Consider the following 18454-nt stretch of genomic DNA (forward strand, 5'->3'; position numbering starts at 1 on the left):
CCTGCACTCGAGCCAGCAACGCTCACCCAACCGCTGGTTAGTGGCCCCACAGGAAGCACTTCGCCGTGCTCACCCAGACAGACATGTTCCCAGAGAGGCAAGGCCAGCGGTGGCCGGGAGTGGACGGAGGCCCTCGCAGCCGGGTGATGGACACAGCCGATGCGTTTTGGGGTGCCAGCACCCACACCGTGTGCCCTGCGGCTCTCCCACCAGCCTCCCCAGAGAGCCCAAGGGTGCAGCACAAGGCTCCCCTCTCTGGTTAGGAGAAGGTTACTCAGGCTAAAAACACGTCCGTGCGTGTGTGTGTCATAAAACCTGACACTGCTTCCTCCTGCCGCCACCCTCACCACCGAGCTGGGCGGTATGGCCGGTGCTCGCCACAGGGCTTCAGCCACGCTGCCGGCAGTGCCAGGAGCTCCTTCCCCGTCACTGCTCCTGAGGTGGCCCTGCCACAGCCCCTCACAGGGTGGAGGAGACCTGCATGGACATGGCAAGAGCCATCACGTCCCCGAAAGGTCTGTAGGATGTCCTCAGCAGGGCACTCAGGACCTCTGAGAGCACCACGGGGCTCCCTGAGCAGGCAGCATCGTTGTAACTCCATCGTTAAGGAGAACACCCCAGGAGGACAGGAGTTCGGGGCAGCCCTGGTGATTGCTTACTCTGGGCCTGCTTCCTGCAGCACCTGTGGTCAACACATGGATGTTCAGAGTGAGGGAAGAGCTGGGAGGAAGAACAAGCAGAAGCTAATGGGGCCGAACCAAGGGTCCTTCTCCATCCACGGGCATCTCCAGAGCCCCGAAAGCCAGCAGTGACCCCAGGCACATCCACCCCCTCCACACCACAACAATGTTTAATCTGGGTTCCTTCACTCAACCCCAGCTGGCACCTGGAGCTGCCCAAAGGCCTTGGGAGCCCCAGAGCTTCTGATTTTACAGGTAATCCAACAGCACTTGCAGAGCCCTCAGCACCCAGACGTTCCTTGTGACGAGGGACGTGTCGTTCTTTCCCCTCCTCTGCCACAACGGGGCCAGACGCTCGGAGCAAAGCAGTGCAGGGGGAAACGCTGGTTTTGCAAGGAGCTCTAATAGCGTAGGAGAAGCCAAACCATAGCTGGGAGATCTGCAGCTCAAACCGAGCCAGGAAGCATTTCTTGCCAGCCACGAGCAAAGGAAGGGAAGGAGGAGAACCAGGTGAGGCTGGGCCCGAAGCACCATCTGCCACCTGTCTTTGCAGGATGCCAGCCAGATCGCGGCCTACAAGCGGAGTCCTCTCGCCCGCACGGACACGGTGCCGTCTGCCGAATTCAAAGGGCTGTGGGGTCGGGCTGAAACATTCCTGGGGAGCCGTGGGTCGGCCTGGAGTGCTGCTGTGGATGGGAGGCCTGTGAGTCGCAGGCTGCAGCTTGGAGGTGACCGCTGAGCATAGCTGTTATCAAAAGCTGAGATACTGAGAGGGGCAGGAGGATCCTGTGCCCCCATCCCGGGTTCCTCTCCGGGTTCATTGCCTCGGAGCTGGGTTCCAGGTGCGCTGGATGCATCTCCTTCATCCCGGTGTCACTCTCCACCCAGCAGCCTGTCTCAGTGCTAAATCCACCATCGCCACTTGCCTAAATACAGCACTCCCCAAGGCTCCCTCCCCATGGGTACCACTTGGAAACAAACGCATGAAAGAACAAACACAGATCCTGCAGAGGGACTTCTAACAAGATTTTTCTGTCATTCAGGAGGCACTAAGGTTGACACAGAAACACTTGCATGGATCTTTCCTTCCACCTTGAAGACTTGCCTTCCCCAGCTTTGCCAGCACGACCCCACCGCAGTGGCCCAGGGCCTTCCTCCCCACCTCATCCTCCAGCCTCCTCCACACCCTCGTGTCGAGGCATTTGGGCTGTGCTGTGTCCAACCCTCGTGTCGAGGCATTTGGGCTGTGCTGTGTCCAACCCTCGTGTCGAGGCATTTGGGCTGTGCTGCTTCCAACGCCGAAGGAGCAGCTGCGAGCACAGCACGCAGCGCTGCAAGGCCAGGATCAAGGCTTGCCAAGAGGTTTGAGGGAAAAAGGCCGGTGAGGAGTAGCTGGCCTTTGCAGGCTGATTTGCTTCATGCCTCCCTTCCAACCGCGCGGTGCCCTCAGCCAAATGTTTTTAAAGGTTTACCCGCACACTGATCACCCTGTTTGCCTTCAAAGCTGGACTGAGATCTCTCTCCTCACCGAGAGGCGGTAGCTGCTGTCACACCGCCACCTTCAAAGCCGATGGAGGTTGTGCATGGTCCTGCTGAGCATCACTTGGCTGCAGGAATTGGTCGGAGAGAAGTGGCTGATGCCTTCAAAGTGGAGCACGGGTTGATAAGTGGGGAGGGAGATGGAGATTTTTAGTTCCTACCGGGTAATTATCACCTGCAGAAAGCTGGTGGGGGGGGATTATAAACTAGAATAAAACCAGTCTCTCTCCCAAATCCACAGCCTTGGTGTTTGGTCTGGCTCCAAGGCTCAGCATCTGAAGGGGATGTAGAGGTCTCACAATACCTCCACCGGGGTCTGCACCCCTTTTGTCTGGTGGCACACAAAGAGGGGCAACATGGCAGAGGGAGGCTGCTGGAAATCAAACTGCTTTGTTCGGGAGAGACGAGAAGTGACTTAATTACAATAAGTCCCTTCCCAGCAAAACTGCCAGGTGCTAAAAGACTTTTTAATTTAGCAGAGAAAGGCAGATCACCGCCAAGCATCTGGAAGCTGAACCCAGAGAAAATCCAATTAAAAATCAAGCGATGCTGCAAGGGGAGCGAGCTACAAGGTGATGGATTATTCATTTCGGGATGTCTTGAAACGAAGGCCAGGAGGAAGCTACTGGATGCTTCCAGCACTGTACCTGCTGGCGAGCAGCACTTCTCCCCAGCTCCTGGGCACGTGCTGACTGCGTGGCAGAGACGAGGACAGAGCCTGGCCGAACACAAGGTTCCCGTGCATGTGATGGAGGACGAGCCCTGAGCCGCGAGCCCTGCTTGGTAAGTCGCTCTGCTTCGTGCTCGGAGGCATTAATAACCCAGAACTAGCAGCCAACGCCATGGAAACCAACTGGTAGTCGGTGACAAGTTCTCCTGTTGCTATAGGAACTGGGCCCAAACAAATAAAAATTACCTATAATTTTTTTTTTTTTCCTCCCCAAAGTTCTCCCACATTGCATTTCCATAGCAACTAATTAGCTCATTAGTGATCTGAACCACACCAGTGGACAGGGCCCTGCTGCCGGGCCCGGCTCCGTCCCCTCTCGGAACCTCAGTGGCAGCTCCAAGGGCAGTGACACCTCCGGCACAAAGACACCTCTCTACATTACACTCCGGTTTCTCAGCCTCGTCCTTTCCTTCCCAGGCTGCCCACGTTTCCTCCGGCCTGGGCTCCGGCCTGCTTGAAGGCCGCCGGCTTGGCAGTGCTCTCTCCTCCATCCTTCTGGCCACGGCATTCAGAGCTCCTGGCTTCTTGCCGCCTCCTGCGCCAGGCTAGCACACTTCATCAGCAGGACCCGTACAAAAGGCTCTCTCTTCTCTTTTATGCCCCTTTCTTATAAGCACGTCCCTCCCTCTGGCAGCTCAGTGACAGGGGGCTCCTCCAGCTCCAAGCCCCACCGGAGCCTGGCCCAGACGCTTCCACCCACATCCCACCACACAGGGACCTAGGGGAGCCACTGCTCATCCCCACATGGCCAAACCAGCGCCAACGCTCAGGTCTGAAGAGACCTCTGCTGCCTCATTGGAAGTAGCGATGGGTGGCCAAGGAAAGACGGTGGCTTTGCAGGTTGAGAAGGAAGCATCAGATCCCCTCCCTCGATCGCAAGCCACCCTGGGTGCAGCAGGATCCTCCCTGAGGCCGTTCTGCCGGCTCAGAGCTGGGTCCTGCCATAGGGGATGGCTGAAGGCAGAGCAATCAGGTGTTAAAGATTGACCACGAAAACGAAAATGTTTAGGAAAAAAAAAAAAAAAGACAACCAAAGTGGCAGAATTGCTGTTGACAAATGTTGGTGTAATTAACACAAGCAAGCACATTCAAGGAGATTAGATGTATTAAGCCACAGTTGCAAACCCACAGAGAAGAGATGGCACCCTCAATTAGTGTCAGAAACTGGAAAACAGAGAGCAGGCCGGATTGCCTTCACGGTGGTGGAAATCCACTGCAACCTGAAATCCCCTGACTGCCGCCACACGAAAACCCAGGGCTTCTTGGATTTGCCTTCTGTGATTCCGGTATTTTGGCACTCCTTAAGGAGTAAGTTATGAAAATAAGATATAAAAGGAAAAAGGAAACAATCAGCAATAAAAAGAAAAAAGTAACTGAGAGCTTTTGAAACTAGCAATCCTGAGTCTCAGTCCAGGGCCTTAAATACAAAGTGAGATTAAAAGAAAAAAAATAAAAATAAAAAAGATGTCAGATGAAGTCAAGGGAGAAGAGCATTCCCCCAGCCCTTCGGACAGACAGACCTGCTCCTTGACACCGCAGATCCCCGCTGAGCTACAAGAGGGGAGCGAGTGCCTCAGGGCCACCAAGCCCTGCAGAAGCACAACTCCTTTCTCCCATTCCCTTTGTATTTCGCTATTCCCCTGTTCCTCAAAGTCTCCGTTATTCACACAGAGAATAGCTGAGTATTCCTCACTCGAGAGCTGCATCTCCAGCCCTCCCTGGGAACCGCACAGAGCTGCCACGTATCAGCACGACGATTAGCAAACTGCTCCCGAGGGTTACATAAATAGGAGTCCTTTGGGACAACCTGGAGGCTCAGGAGCTGGGTACTCGGTTAAAGTCCTTTCCTGAGACTTCAGGTAGAGCCGACTGCGTTGAACGTTCCTCCCGAGCCCCTCACATGAAATGTTGATAAGGATGAGTCAGTGGAAACAAGAGATCTGAGTGCTGGTTTCATCAAAGGAAAAAAAAAAAAAAAAAAAATCACCCAAATTTTTGTGGGTTGGGTATCACCAGGTGGGAAGGAATTTGCTGCGGAGACCATTGGTGCTGCCTGGAAGCCTGCCCACCTGCACATCCTCAGCTCACCACTTTCTGGTCCAGAAGCCAGGGTCAGGGTGGAGTATTGACTTTCCGCCAACCGGATGAGTGCCACAGTGCTGGGAGTGCTCCCATCAGGCTTCAGCAAGATGGAGCCACATCGGCGTTTTGCAAATTGGCTTTTTTTTTGACCAAAACCAGCCCAGCCCACTTAGTTAGGTTCCTATTGAGACATGCACTAAATTTGGCCAGCCCCAAAAGATGGAGCCAGGTTCCCATGTAGCTTCTCCAGTGTCTTGTAGAGACCAAGCAGCACCAGCACGGCTGCGTGAGCCCCCAGCTTGCTCCCATCTCCACCAGCCCCATCTTTGTGTCACCCAAGGGAATCTGATTATCAGCATCAGACATGATCAAAACCGCAACTCAATTAGCTTTGATTGGATCGAAAGGCGAGGGTTTCGAGGAGACAGGCACGTATGCCTGAGCGGGATGCTGCTCCCCAGGACAGCGGGCTGAGCTCCGTGGCGTAGTCATCTACCGGTGATGGAAATGGGTGAACAACTGCCCCTGGGGCCAGGCATTGCTGGCAGCTCATGTGCCCCCCTTCTGCGGGGTCCCGGGTAGGGCAACGTGATCCCAGCCTGCCCTGAGATGCTTTTAATTCTTTCTCATCTTCTGAAATCAAATAAAAATCCGAAGGAGAAACTTTGTCATCCGAGCAACGGTAGGAGAAAAAAAAAAAAAAAAAAAACATGCCTGGAGATGAAAGAGAATTGTAGATGGGTATTTCGTCTCCTGCTCTTGTAAGGAACGTGAAAACAAAAAAGAAACAAACAAACCAAAAATCCCAGACGCGGTTAATGAGCTTTGCATTTCAGTGCAGCACCGATGTCACCGCTGCTCCGCCAGGCTCCCGCGGACCCGCTCGCACCGGGCACGGGCAGCGGGGCACAGCAAGTTATATCAGGTTAAACATCACCAGTGCTTACTAAACCAAACACGTGGTTTGAGAAGTCAAGAAAAAGTTTGTTAAATATTTTAGTACATCTGGTCTCCTCTTCCCCACCCGTATACGGACTTATAAGATGCTTTGCATATTTATTTTAGCGTGCACTAGATTTATTTAAAAATAGCATCACCAGCACTGGAAACAGCCCACTTGCTTTTCATCTAGATCTTTGCATTGAATCAATGAATCCAAAATTAAACAAGGTTAGGTGAACTAAATCTATACAAGGACCTATTTGCTGATCAATACAGAAATGGATGCCCGGGACCTCTTTTCTGCATGAAATATGAGGAGTTGTGAGAGAGAGATTGCTTTTGTTATTATATTAAAAAATTGGATTTAATCTCCCCACATAAAAAAATTATTTGTCAGAGAGATGCTGGCCTGAATAATTGATGCTGGTTGCATAGTACCCAGAAAAGAGAAGACGCCCTTCTTCCATTCCTAATGAGAGGGAAAAAGACCTCAGATATTTTTCATCGGTGCACGGAGCTGAAACTCCGCCCGGCTTCGGGAGTTTGGCTCCCCCCAGCACAGCGAGAAACGTGCAGCACACGGGGGGAGAGGAGCTTCAGACACGTCTGGAGGCCAAATTCAGACCACCTATAAGGGGCACCCGGCTTTGGCCTTGATGTTTAAGGGGTGATGGTGGCGAGCAGGGAGCCAGAGAGGGAAGAAGGGTCTCCTGGAGAAGCCACCTCGATGCGGCCACAATGGTCTGGGAAAAGATGATCAGCCTTTCAGCCCGTCCTGGGCACAGCATTTGGGGTTTGCTTTGGGAACAGCCATGCGCTCAGCCAAGTGCCTTTCTTCCAAGTGTGCCACCAGAATTGATCCCTCAAGTGCTGAACCTGCTCTGCCCTGAATACATCTGCATATCAGACGCTTCCATGAATGAAAAATGCATGCACCGGTAAATTGGAGGTGAAATAATACATCTGTTGTCAGCACTTTTTTTTTTTTTCCACGAGTTTCATTAAAAAAGACGTATCGCCTGATGAAGTTAACACTGCCAGTTCACTAATTGTCCCCAAGGCGTCCCAATTGCTCCGATGATGGATGGCTGCAGCAGCACCGGCCCTGGGCAGGAGGGGAGCGGGGAAGTCACCTCCTGAGGCTGTGCCCCCCTTGTGAGGGCTGGGAACAGCGGGTGGCAGGGCTGTCCCAGCCCCCTGCGAGGTGCCAGGGCTGGATTGGGGTCCCGCAGTGCTGCAGCTGGCTCCTACCGTGCTTCCTCTGAATGAGCAAGTGGGAGCATCAAAAAAAAAAGAGGAACGAGAAAGTTGACCCCGTCTGGACAGGTCACGGAGCCCCGGTGACATTCCGAGCTCAAGGAACACTCCCAGACCCCGTTTCCATCTTCATCTTCATCCACCAGCATCTTCCAGCCCTCCTCCAGGCCGGGAGCTCAGCAAACCCACAGTGACAGTTTTGGGAGGCCAGTGCCTGGGACGATTTCAGCTCCTGCTGGCAAAATGAGGGCGATCCTCCTGGCCATCTCCGCTCAGCACCACCTCCGCGGGGCGTCCATGGGGCGTCTCGTCTCTCCCTGGGGGTCCTGCACCCACCTGGGAGCCTGCATCCCTCGGGGGCCCGGAGGAGCCAAGCAGGACAGCTGACAGTGGTGTTCCCTGCCATCCCCGCGGGGTCCCCGAGCTGTCCCCCGAGCTGTCCCCCGTCCTGTCCCCGCACGGCCAGCAGCCGGGTTAGCGGCTCACAGCGCACACACGAGCACGCAGCAAAGAGGCAACAGCTGCTTCCCGCTGGCCCAGATTGGGATTTTAATTAAGGACAAGATTTGGGGGAATAAAGGGGAAGATCATTCCGAAAGCTTTAATTAAAGAAACGCAGGGCGAGGCAGGAGGATGGCAAAGGGCGCATCCTGCTGCCAACTGGTCTTGGGAAGCACAGACACCCGCTAAGATGCTCGGTGCCAAGGGGAGCACTGGACACTGTCCCTTGCCTGTCCCCAAGTGGGGTCCGGGCTCCTCCGGTGCATGCAGAGAAGGCTCCAGACATGGTGGGGAGGTGCGACCTGAATAAAGCCAGGGAAGAGCTTCTATTACTGCCATTTTAAGGCCATCTTTCCTTTTTCCTGGCATGTTTTCCATTGCACAGTTGCAGCGTGGGGTCCCCCCGGCTCATTCATCACCTGCTCATCACCGAGGCCGTGTGGGACTGCTGCAGGCGGCGATGCTCTGCAGGGCATTTGCAGAGGGTCAGCATGACCCCAGGAACACCGAGGGATCGCCTCGCTCCTCCACGCACTGCACGCAATGCACGTTTTGGGGTAGCTTCAAACCCAAGCTAGAGCTTTTGTCTCCAACCCTGCACTGTAGGCGAGCATTTCTGAAATCTTGGCTTCCAGAAGGAGTGCATCACTCTGGAAGTGACACCAGTGTCCCTGAGCTGGGAGCGCACCCAGGAAAGCAAAGCTGATATCGAGGTAACCGCTTCAGTTCATCGACGTTCCCATCTTCCACACCCCGAGCAGCTCCAAGATGCAAATCAAGTGCAAAAGCCACCCCGGCTCGCCAGGCTCCTCCGCAGCCCTCTTCCCACGTGCCTGCAGCGTCTGGAAATCAGCCGCCTGCTCCGGCACCCTCGGTATTTTGGGAAAGGTTAACGCAGCCTGCGACGGGCCGGGGCCACCATGCGTGGGGCTGGGGAGCCTCCTGGCAAACCTGCTGGAGCCCCGGGGCTCCCACGCGGGAGGTGACCCCCGTGGGGACCCCAGCGCCGCCCCGACATGCGATATTTTCAGGCTTTGCACCGTGAAGGCTTCCTTCGCTCGCCCCCGTGCTTCCCCGCCAGCTTTGCCACCTCTGAAAAAGCAGCAGGGATGGGAAGGGAAGGGAGGGCTGCACCCGCTGGGCAAGCCAGGAGCTCTCACCCAACCTCTTCTGCTCCTTTGTTTTGGGGTCCTGTGTAAGGTAGCACGGGGTTACCTTGGTTTTTCAGCACCCCACCCATGGGGGAAGTTGCCACTGGCCCCAGTGCTGGATTTGCAAACCGGGCTGCTAGGATGGGCAGAAAGGGCTCGGAGAGTACCCAAACCAGTGGTAAAAACAGAGCAAAACTTGGAAACTCACCCCTAGGGACGGCCAGTTATCGGGAAGGGCAGCGAAGCACCTGGATGCCCGTGGTTAAACCAGAGCCTGGGCTCTCCTCACCCCAAAGCACGGCACCCACCTTCTGCTTGGAGAGAAGAGCCGGGAGATGCGCCCGCAGCAGCTCCCCACAGGCAGCAAGGCCCTTCCCCACCCCGGTGCCCCTCACTTAAACCCCTTCCCCCTCTGATGGGCTGCCCCGGTCACTCCAGGTGACCCCGAAATGATTTTCAGGCCCCCCGGCAGCCTGGCTGGGCCTGGAAAGGCCACTCCGTACTGCGGAGGTCTCGTTGGGCCACCCGAAGCAAAAAGAAACCCGCCCTAAACCCAGCCTCAGCCGCCTTCGGGTAAAAAAGAAGACAAATTAAGCAAAATAAGTAACCCGCAGCCCCAGAAAGCTGCCCACGTCATCACACCCCCTGCTAATCGCTATCAGCTGGCCTCCCCCACAAACACTCTTCAGGAACGGCGTGAGCCCAAGCTCCCAGGAGCCCCACCAGCTCCCAGTATGACCAGTGAGGGTGCCCCCAGCGCACTGGGGGAGCCCATTTGGGGACGCCGTGCTCCCACCCAGCCCTGCTGGTGCCACCGTCCTCGCCTCGGCCTGGGGGCGATGAGTTTTCCTTTCTCTGTGGCAAGGCCTGGTCCCATTTGGCACCTCTGGGCACCTCTGGTGTACCCCCGGGGAAGCAAGCGGGCAGAAATCACCTTTTTGCTGGTGTTTGAGACAAATGAGGGGCCGGGGGCGGGGACAAAAAACCTTCTCCTAATAAGAGAGCTCAAAGTGATGGATTTTCCGTTTCTGCTCAAGTTCTCTCCTCGGAGGCACTGATACATTTTTAATGGCTCTCGCTGTAGTTATTAAGTTATTAATTGAAACAAGAGCCCTCGAGCTTGGCCCCACAGAAGGCGAAGCCCCCTGAGCCCCCTCCCCGTGCCATTATTTGGGGTCACTGCACCCCACGCACCCCCCTCCCAGCACGTCCCCACCTCCCCGCTGCCCCCGGCCTCATCCTGCCCGGCTCCGTGCCACGGTGGGGGAGAGCTCGTAGGGCAAATATTTCGGGATGAAGCCCCCATGTTCCCCCCGGTCCCCCCCTTTTCCCCGTCCCATTGCGCCGCGGCCACGCGAGGCGCAGCCCCACGGGAGCCCACGGGCGGCCGCTGGCCGCTGCCTCCCCCTCGCGGCGGCCCGGGGACGGTGCCCCCGGTCCCGGTGCCTGCTCCAGCCCTAAAAAGGGCCAGGGGAAAGCACCCCGGTGCCGTCACCCCCCCTCCGGTGTCCTGGGCTGCGCCCACCCACCCCCGGCGGCTGGAGAGATGAGGACGCCCCAGCGATGAAAGGAAGGACAAGGAGCTGGTTTGGGGGGTGATTTTATTGAAAAGGATGGGGTCGGGTGGGTACAGACCGTTCTCAGACATACAGGGCCGGAGGGGCTTTCGCTGCGGTCAAAAAAAAACTCTCCCACCTTAAAGCCAAGCTGGTGGCACCCAGCCCCAGCCGAGGGACGCGGAGCTGCTGCGTTCGCCTCTTCCGCAGCGCCTGGCTTCATGGGCAGGGTCCCAAGCCCACCCCGCAGGCATCGCCCAGTATCTGTAAGGGCAGAGGTTCCCCTTCCCCGAAACACGGGAGTCAGGATCGCGTCCAAGAGGAGAAAGGCAGCCAAAAATAAAAACATGCAAAAAAAAAAAAAATCGCCATTCCCCCAAGCACCAAAACAAGGGTGAGGTAAGGAAAGGGGAAAGGGTTCAAAACAAGGAGAAAGGGGAAAAACAAAAGCTCAACGTGCAAACAAAAACAATCCAAAGTAAACGACTATGAAAAAAAAATTACAATTGTACAAATTTGTACAGAAGCTGCAAAGCTGTCCTACCAAGCCGGTATCGGTGCGCTCAGCGAGTGCCGGGTGGTTTGCAGAGTGGGGCCGAGGGGGGGGGGGGCGTGGAGAACATCAATCAGCATATATTACACAAAGAGGTGGGGTGGGGGCCGGGGTCAGCCCAAAGCTGAACAGGGTTCGTCCATCTCAACACCTCTGATGCTTTTTTTCAGGGCTTGTCCGCCCAGGGAGAGGGATCAGACCCTGGGGAAAAGCCTTTCAGCAGGTGGAGGACCCCGAACGGGAGGGAAATGCACCCTAAAATCCAGACCTCCAGGGCAGGGATTTCAGGAAAAAATGTTTTTAAAAGATTCGCTTAAAAAATAGACGCATTTCTTTAAAAAAAAAAAAAAAAGAAAAGAAATCTTAGCCAGGGTCTCTTTTAGGAGTCTTCCCCACCACCCCAAATTTAGCCAGAAAATTGCTAGCCATTTCACCAAAACTGCTAGCCACACATTCACACATTCATCGTTGATTTTAAAAAATATATAATATATAGAGCACGCGCACATACACCCACACAAATATATATTAGAAAAGGAAAAAATCCCTCTGAAAACTTTATCAAAAAAAATAAATCCACAGCCGGTGCGTTTGTCCTGTGACCACGTACAGCAGAAGACAGAAATCCCTTTTGCTCCCGTAACTCCTCGCAGAGCGCTGAGGCTGGGGGAGCAGGGAAACACATCAGGTTTTCACAGTGGATTTGCTAGCGGAGAAGAAACCGCTCCTCCCTCCTCCCCCACAGAAGGGCTTTTTAATTTATAGCAAGTTAGATTAAAACGAGGAAACGCGTTACGAAGTCCATTATATATAGACGGAAAATGTACAACTGTCAGCAGCCCCCGTGCAAGTCGTTGGGTTTTCGGTTTTGGCTGACATCTCAGCGGGCAGCCGCGGGGCTCGAAGGCAGCTCGGGACGCAAGGGTGCCAGCAGGGCCTCCGAAACGAGGGGTGTCACAGTGCGAGGTCTTACACGAGCCCGGGCTGGGAAGGGAGATGGAGCAGCGTCCTCTCCGGCCGAGGAGCCGGGGAAGGCAGAGGCAGCGGCTGCGGGAGGCGGTGGATGCCTGCTCTCCCCGCGTCCTCCAAACCTGAGGCTGGAGGGGAGGCTGGAGGCAGCCACCAAGGACCCACTCGTCCACCCCGGCCCCTCGGGACACAGAGCACCGTGTGCTGGGCGAGGTGCTGCGGGAAGCGCGGGTTGCCACTTGCGTTGAGGTGGGCTCATCCAAAAAATGTTTCCCCCTCCACCTTCGAGGGACCGCCGTATGGAGTCGGTGAGGGGGTGGGAAGGGGATGCCAGGTCTGGTGCTGCACTGAAGGGTCGAACCAGGCATTGAAACGGCTTCTTGGGGGAACAGCGGTGTACCCAGGGAGCTCTGGAGCCTCCTAAAAAGTTGCCCAGGAGCCTGGGGGCAGAGAGCCAGGCACAGAAGGGACACGGTTTGGGGAAGGGGCTTCGGGCAGCGCAGACGAGGAGTGGGAAAGCACAGCAGAATGTTTTCTCTCTGCCCTCCCCAGTCAGCAAAGGGGAAGAAAGGTAAAGACTCTGTGCCTGTTGTGCCAGGATTGATGACAGCCGATGCCCGGCCCCGCTCGGGTACCGTGGGCACCATCCCCTCCTGGTGGGGGACGCGCCTGGCACCCGCGGGAAGCTCCCGAGCCTTCGGTTGTGGTGGCTTAGTCGGGAAGGTGTCGGCTTCAGAAGGCTCCCCCCTGGGGGATTTCAGTTACGGGGCAAAGAGAAAAGAGACTGCAAGGGCGGCCAGGTCCGGAGACGCCCGTGGGTTGGGGAAATGTGATCTGTGCAAACCACCACTGACTCGAGTCCTCGTCGGCTGTGCTGCAGGGATGCCGGGTGGAGGGGACTGCAGGAAGCCGTGAGCTTTGAGTTAGGAGTCTTCCCCGAGGATCTCTGTCACGAAGGAGGCCATGTCAGTCTCTTTGGTGTCGTGCAAGGTAAAGAAGGGGTGTTCCTGCCGACAAGGACCAAGACGACATCAGTCACATCGCAGGATAGACCAGCTCAAAAGCAGCCCCGGGGAATGTCACACAGCCGGCCAGGGGGACACCAGTGCCCTCTCCAGGCTCCTGTGGACACCATCCTTCAGCTCAAAGCTTAATGCTTCCAGGTTTGGCATTTCTGGGTTTAACCCCACCCAGGCAGCTGTGCTACCACCGTTTGACGTTGTTTGCCTAAAGCCACCAGGAGCAGATAGGAGAGAGGGAGAAAACACCTAGAAACCTGACCTTACCACCCCTGAATTCAGCACGCCCTTCCATCTTAGCTACACCCACCCCACTATGCACCTGAAAATCACCCCCATGTCTTGCTGCCCCGTTTTGCTAGGGCCCTTTATCCCAAAATGTTTCAGAAGTGAGACAGAGGCCAGCAGAAACAGCTCCGCACTTACCATTAGTTCTAAATAGTTCATTCGCTCAGCGGGGTTCTTCCTTAAGCTGGAAGAAAAAAACACAAGAGAAAGGCTGTAGGATCTTTTTTCTCTCTTTTTTTTCCCCTTTTCCTTCCCCTCACACCCCCGCTTCTGTATGGGGTCTGTGGGATGGGACCTCCACTTCCCAGGCACCACGACTCCCCTCTCGTGGGCTGCTCCGGCTCCTCTCCCTCCCTGAACCACGCGGCCCTGCAGAGCAGCCAGGGAGGGAACCGCAAAAAAAAAAAAAAAAAGAGTGAGGGTTTTGCCACGGAGGGGACAAGCCAAGCAGCACGCAGCCTTGCTCTTGCCCCCAAACCAGGGAAGGAGGGGAGAGGATTCCCACCAGCCGGCAGGCTGGGCAGAGCGCCTCAAGACCCGCTGGAGCCCTGGCACCTCCCCAAGGGGCTCAGAGCACGCCAGGAGCAGGGGACACCCCGAGGGGAGCAGCTCTCCAGCCGTGGTGCCCGCAAAACCACGGATCAGCTCTCACCCCGAGGCACCCAGATGGTGCCAGGGGTTTGTTCTCGTTTCATTGCCGCTTCGCCAGAAACCACCAAAATTTCAGCAGCGCCAACAGTAAAAGGGGAAGAGAAACTCTGCACCTTCCAGCAGCCTGGGGTGAGTCAGGCCGAGAGCAAAACCCGCTCGGGCTGCGCTTCCTGCCGTGGCCGAATGCCAGCTTGGTACAGGGAGGAAGGGAGAAGCGGGCTCCAAAGCCAGACAAACCCAGCCCCACGCCTTGCTCCAACCCCTGCAGACCCTTTCGGGCAGGCCGGGGGAAGCCACAAACCCTTCTGGAGACTCACCACTGCGCCGTGAAGTCCACAAAGTCCTTGGAGAAGCGGTCGGCAGGCAGCTGGGGCGACGGCTCCTCCACCACCTGCTTGAGCTGCTGGAAGGGGGTGCCCCAGGACTCGTACGGGAAGCGGAGAATGGCCAGCTCGATCTGGGGACGGGGACAGGCCGACGTGAGACATTGGGGCCACCTTTACCCCACACAGCCTGCTGCCTCCGAGGCTGCAGCAAGCTCAGATTCAGAATGAAAAACCTCTTTCCTTACAAACAGTTCTCAATTTGGGTCACGCTACCTTTTTTTTTTTTTTTCCTTTTTAAATACAAAAACCCAGAGGCCAAAAATACTTCCTTTTGAGGCCTGCTCAGCAAATTAATGCATTTACAGGAAGCAGACAAAGATATGTAAAATGGGATTATTTTAAAAGATAGCAGCAGCGCGCATACCGTTTCTGCACTGGCTTCTGAAGTGCTCTGCTCACCATGAACTGGCCTCTGGGCCTCGGGCTAGTGCTGCATGAGCACAAAAAAAAAAATCCATGAATCCCCCAAAAAAGTGCTAGAACATAATTTAGGAAGACTGTTGCCAAACCACTTCAGTTACTGGGTCGCTGGTACACGTCAGCCCTGCTCCATCACCCACTCCAGCAGGAAAAAGCCCTTCACAGCTCCTGGGCATCTCATGCCAAGGGCCAGCTCCTGTCTGGAGTTGGACAGCAAAGCCTTCAGGTCTGCCTGGCTGGGTGGGACGGGATGGGAGGGATGAGAAATGTGCAGGGATGTGGAGCAGAGCCAGGGGCCCCCATATGGGGAACTCAGCTCCCGCTGCTGGAGAGCTGAATGAAGCCAGCAGCCCGGAAGGGCCTGGATTAGCCCTGCACCTCCATGGCCCTAAATTCAGCCGGTCTGAAATCAATCACACCCCTCCAGAAATAAAAAAAACAGGAAGCCAGCCCAGGAGGAAGACATTAAAGGGAATCAGGTCAGGGCTCCTTTCAGCTGCAGGCTGGCAGGCTTTCAGCAAGGTCCCCTCTCCCATCCAGCACTGGAAAGGTTTAAAGATGTCGTCACTGACACAATCTCCCATCCCACAGCTTCCTGCATCTCGGAGGAAAGCCGGAGCTGATTACATTTCCAGCCTGCTTCACAGCTGGCCAGCCAGCCCAGCTCCACATGGCACGGGGGTACCGAGAAGAGGGGGCTTGGGTTTGGCACCCCGGACAAGACCAGCCAGGGAAAGAGTATTTGTCAAAAGATCTGTGCAGCACACCCAAATGCTTGGATGCAGTGCCCAAAACAAAACTGTGACTAAGAGGGTGCAAGACAAACTCGTGAAAGTAATCTAGCCCCAGAGAGACGGTCTCCTGGAAAGCAAGAGAAGAGTTCTCGGGCAGCATCCCCTTAAAGCCAACCGCTGGGATTTCCTTCTTCCAGTGCCAGAAGACTTCAGCTGTTTTCTGCGAGATCCATTTCTTGCAGGAGGTAGATCCACCATCCTGTGCAGCTGCGATTTTGGAACTCAAAGCATTTCCCCTTTCTGTTGGCTGCTGCAAGCTACCCCGGAGGCAGGACCGCTGCAAGCCATGCACATCACCCCTTGCCAGGCAGACAGGCGAACTCATCATGATCCTCCTAGCAGGCACTGCTAATACGGGAGCGGTGTGCTCGTGGGAAGGCTGCGACCCAGCCACAGAGAACCCTGCTCCTTGTAACCAGCTCTGCTGACCACCTCGCCAGCCAGCATGTGGGGAACTGCAAAGCAAAGCCTTGCAGGTGGCTTTAAAAGCCAGGCTCGGGGATGCCCACCAAAGCCCAGCGGCCCTGCATGCACAGGGCAGCACCACCCCTCCGTGCCCTGGGTTATCTGCTCATGCCCTGAGCTGTCACGCTCAGAATTCAGCCCCATTTAGCGGGCATCCACCCAGGGGTGAAAGCATCAGATCCCAGTGCCTGCAGCAGGGTCGGAGCCCCCCAGCGCAGACCCCATCCCACCCCCTGGCCTCAGCCCGCTGCCTTACCATTGTGATCCCCAGACTCCAGACATCCGACTTCACGTTGTAGCCCTTCTGGTTCAGCTCAGGATTTATTCTTTCTGGCTGTAAGAGCAAAATGGAAGATATTACAACTCTGTCTCATCTTCCCAGTGCAAACCACACGCAGCAAAGCTCTGGCTCCAAAACCCAGGCTGGGTGGATTCCCCTGGGTCATGTCCCCGCGAAGGCAGGGTTTGAGGTTAAATCTACGAGCACCGATGAAAGCCACGTCTTGTTCCACCTGAACGCCACAAACACTCCCCTCCAGCTCCTGAGCGTGACTCGTACCGTCCCTGCCCCAGGAGCACAAGCTACCCACACACACCACGGATGGCAGAGGGAAATTCATACTGACTTGAGAGCATGGAATGAAATGATCCTGCCAAGAAAAGCCTCAGCATTTTCTAACCAAGAAGAGCAGCCTGTCCAACCACCACAACCACCACCAGCCAGGCTTTTACCCTTCTGGGAAGGGAAGGTGGCAAAGGAAGAGCCTGCTGCAGGATTAACACAAACAGGAGGGCTTACAGGGAGGATAATCCCCTCCTCGAAGGATCCTGCTGGATCAGGAAGCCCAGAGCACTCTGTAATGGTTTTGTGTCTCAGGACAGAGGTGAATCCAGACTGATTTTTGAGAAAGCCTTTGAGCCGAGGCTGGACGGCTCCCCACGAGCACACTTACAGCCATGTACGGTTTGCAGCCGGCATCCATGGTCTTTGCGACCGAGTCCACCAAGTAGCCGCTGATCCCGAAGTCGCACATTTTCACGTGTCCCTCCTTGTTGATGAGCACGTTGGAAGGTTTCACGTCTAAGAGAGAGAACACAAGAGAGCAGATGGGGCCTTTGCAGAGGTATCGCAGAGCCTGGGACAACACCGGGAGCTCCCCACTGACCTGAGAGGGGACCAGGGAACGGAGACAAAACCCCACTGTGCTTTTATCGAAGTAAATATTCACAGGCAGGACTATAACCCTGCCCTCCAGGCAGAGCAGGCCTGGAGATCAAAAGATCCTTACGCAGTTGAAATAAAAATGCTGAGGAGCTAATACCCAGCTCCTTAGGGGGCATATGTGTGCCCAACACAGCCTTGAAAGTTCAACCCCTATCAAGTTCTCGGGACAGCTTGTCCCATGCTCGTCATGAGCTGTCCACAAGGAACTACATTAAGATGAAGAGCAGGACCTGGGTGTTACGATTCCCATCTATGATTTGCAAGGTCTCCTTCAGCTCTCACCTTGCCAGAACGACTCAGCCAGGAGGGGTATGGGATTTTGTCCCCAGGAGCTGCCTGCGATGCATCTCTGTGCTCAGAGAGGGCCAGAGATGTCCACAGAAGTACAGGCAGTGAGGAACTCAGTCATGATATTCAACCCTTTATCCAGAAAGGATGAAGAGAACAACATCACGCAAGGAGACACATTAAAGATACATCTCAGGAACAGGTCTTGGGCACCCGGGTCTGCCCACCATGACCCCAAGTGCCACCAGACACCACTGCAGGGGCCCCAGAGGCACACTCCATACAACTTATCTCAAAGTTAGCACTCCAACCACAACACACGAATCCCATCCAGCACCTACCTCTATGGATTACAGAGAGTTTACTGTGCAGATGCTCCAGAGCCCGTACAATCTGGTGACAAACAGAGCAGAAGAGTACTGTTAGACACACGCAGCACCAGCATTTCACTGCAAACACACCACCCATTTCTAAACGCTGTGTGCCTGAGCAGAGACCTCCGACAGGCTGCACTCAACCCCCCATGAGGGCAAAATACAGCACTGAGTTTCACGTGAGGGGTGGCATGCATCACTGCAAGGCCTAGGGGGAGCACAAAACCACTTATGAACCCAAGAGGCACTCACAGACACGGCCATTTTCCCCAAAATGTCTTCAGGGATGGTTTTCTTCTTCTCTAGTACTTTCTTGTAGAATTTATCTAGGGAGGTGTCCATGAGCTCCATGCAGATCCACACGTCGCCCTGCAGATAGAGAGAAAGCAGCTGAGTGGGAATTCCCTGGAAAACCCCAGGAGCTGGAGGGAGTGGTGGGGACAGACAAACAGACCCTGCCCCTTCCACCCAGGGCAAACCGAGCTCCCCAGGCACCAGCACGCTGCCTCCACACCAGGCAGCGATGGGCACGGATGTTCAGGTACCACCAAAACTGCCTGCAACAGCCTCCCTAGGAGGGTCTC

General features: G+C 55.5%; 1 protein-coding gene across 6 annotated transcripts in view; it reads right to left on the reverse strand.

Moving 5' to 3' along the window:
* Window positions 1-10466: 10466 nt before the first annotated feature.
* Window positions 10467-18454, reverse strand: part of MAP2K3 (mitogen-activated protein kinase kinase 3) — a 28869-nt gene continuing 20881 nt past the window's right edge. For all 6 annotated transcript variants that reach the window (XM_080557437.1, XM_080557436.1, XM_080557441.1 and 3 more), the window contains exons 7-13: window positions 18123-18239; window positions 17838-17889; window positions 16937-17064; window positions 16240-16317; window positions 14236-14375; window positions 13406-13451; window positions 10467-12967 (exon numbers count right to left, since the gene is read on the reverse strand). In XM_080557437.1, coding sequence (XP_080413563.1) covers window positions 12884-12967; window positions 13406-13451; window positions 14236-14375; window positions 16240-16317; window positions 16937-17064; window positions 17838-17889; window positions 18123-18239 — 645 coding nt within the window. In that variant the 3' untranslated portion in view covers window positions 10467-12883. The remainder of the gene's footprint in view (window positions 12968-13405; window positions 13452-14235; window positions 14376-16239; window positions 16318-16936; window positions 17065-17837; window positions 17890-18122; window positions 18240-18454) is intronic.

The sequence above is a fragment of the Anser brachyrhynchus genome (genome assembly GCF_964034855.1).
Source record: "Anser brachyrhynchus genome assembly, chromosome: 15".
Lineage (NCBI taxonomy): Eukaryota > Metazoa > Chordata > Aves > Anseriformes > Anatidae > Anser > Anser brachyrhynchus.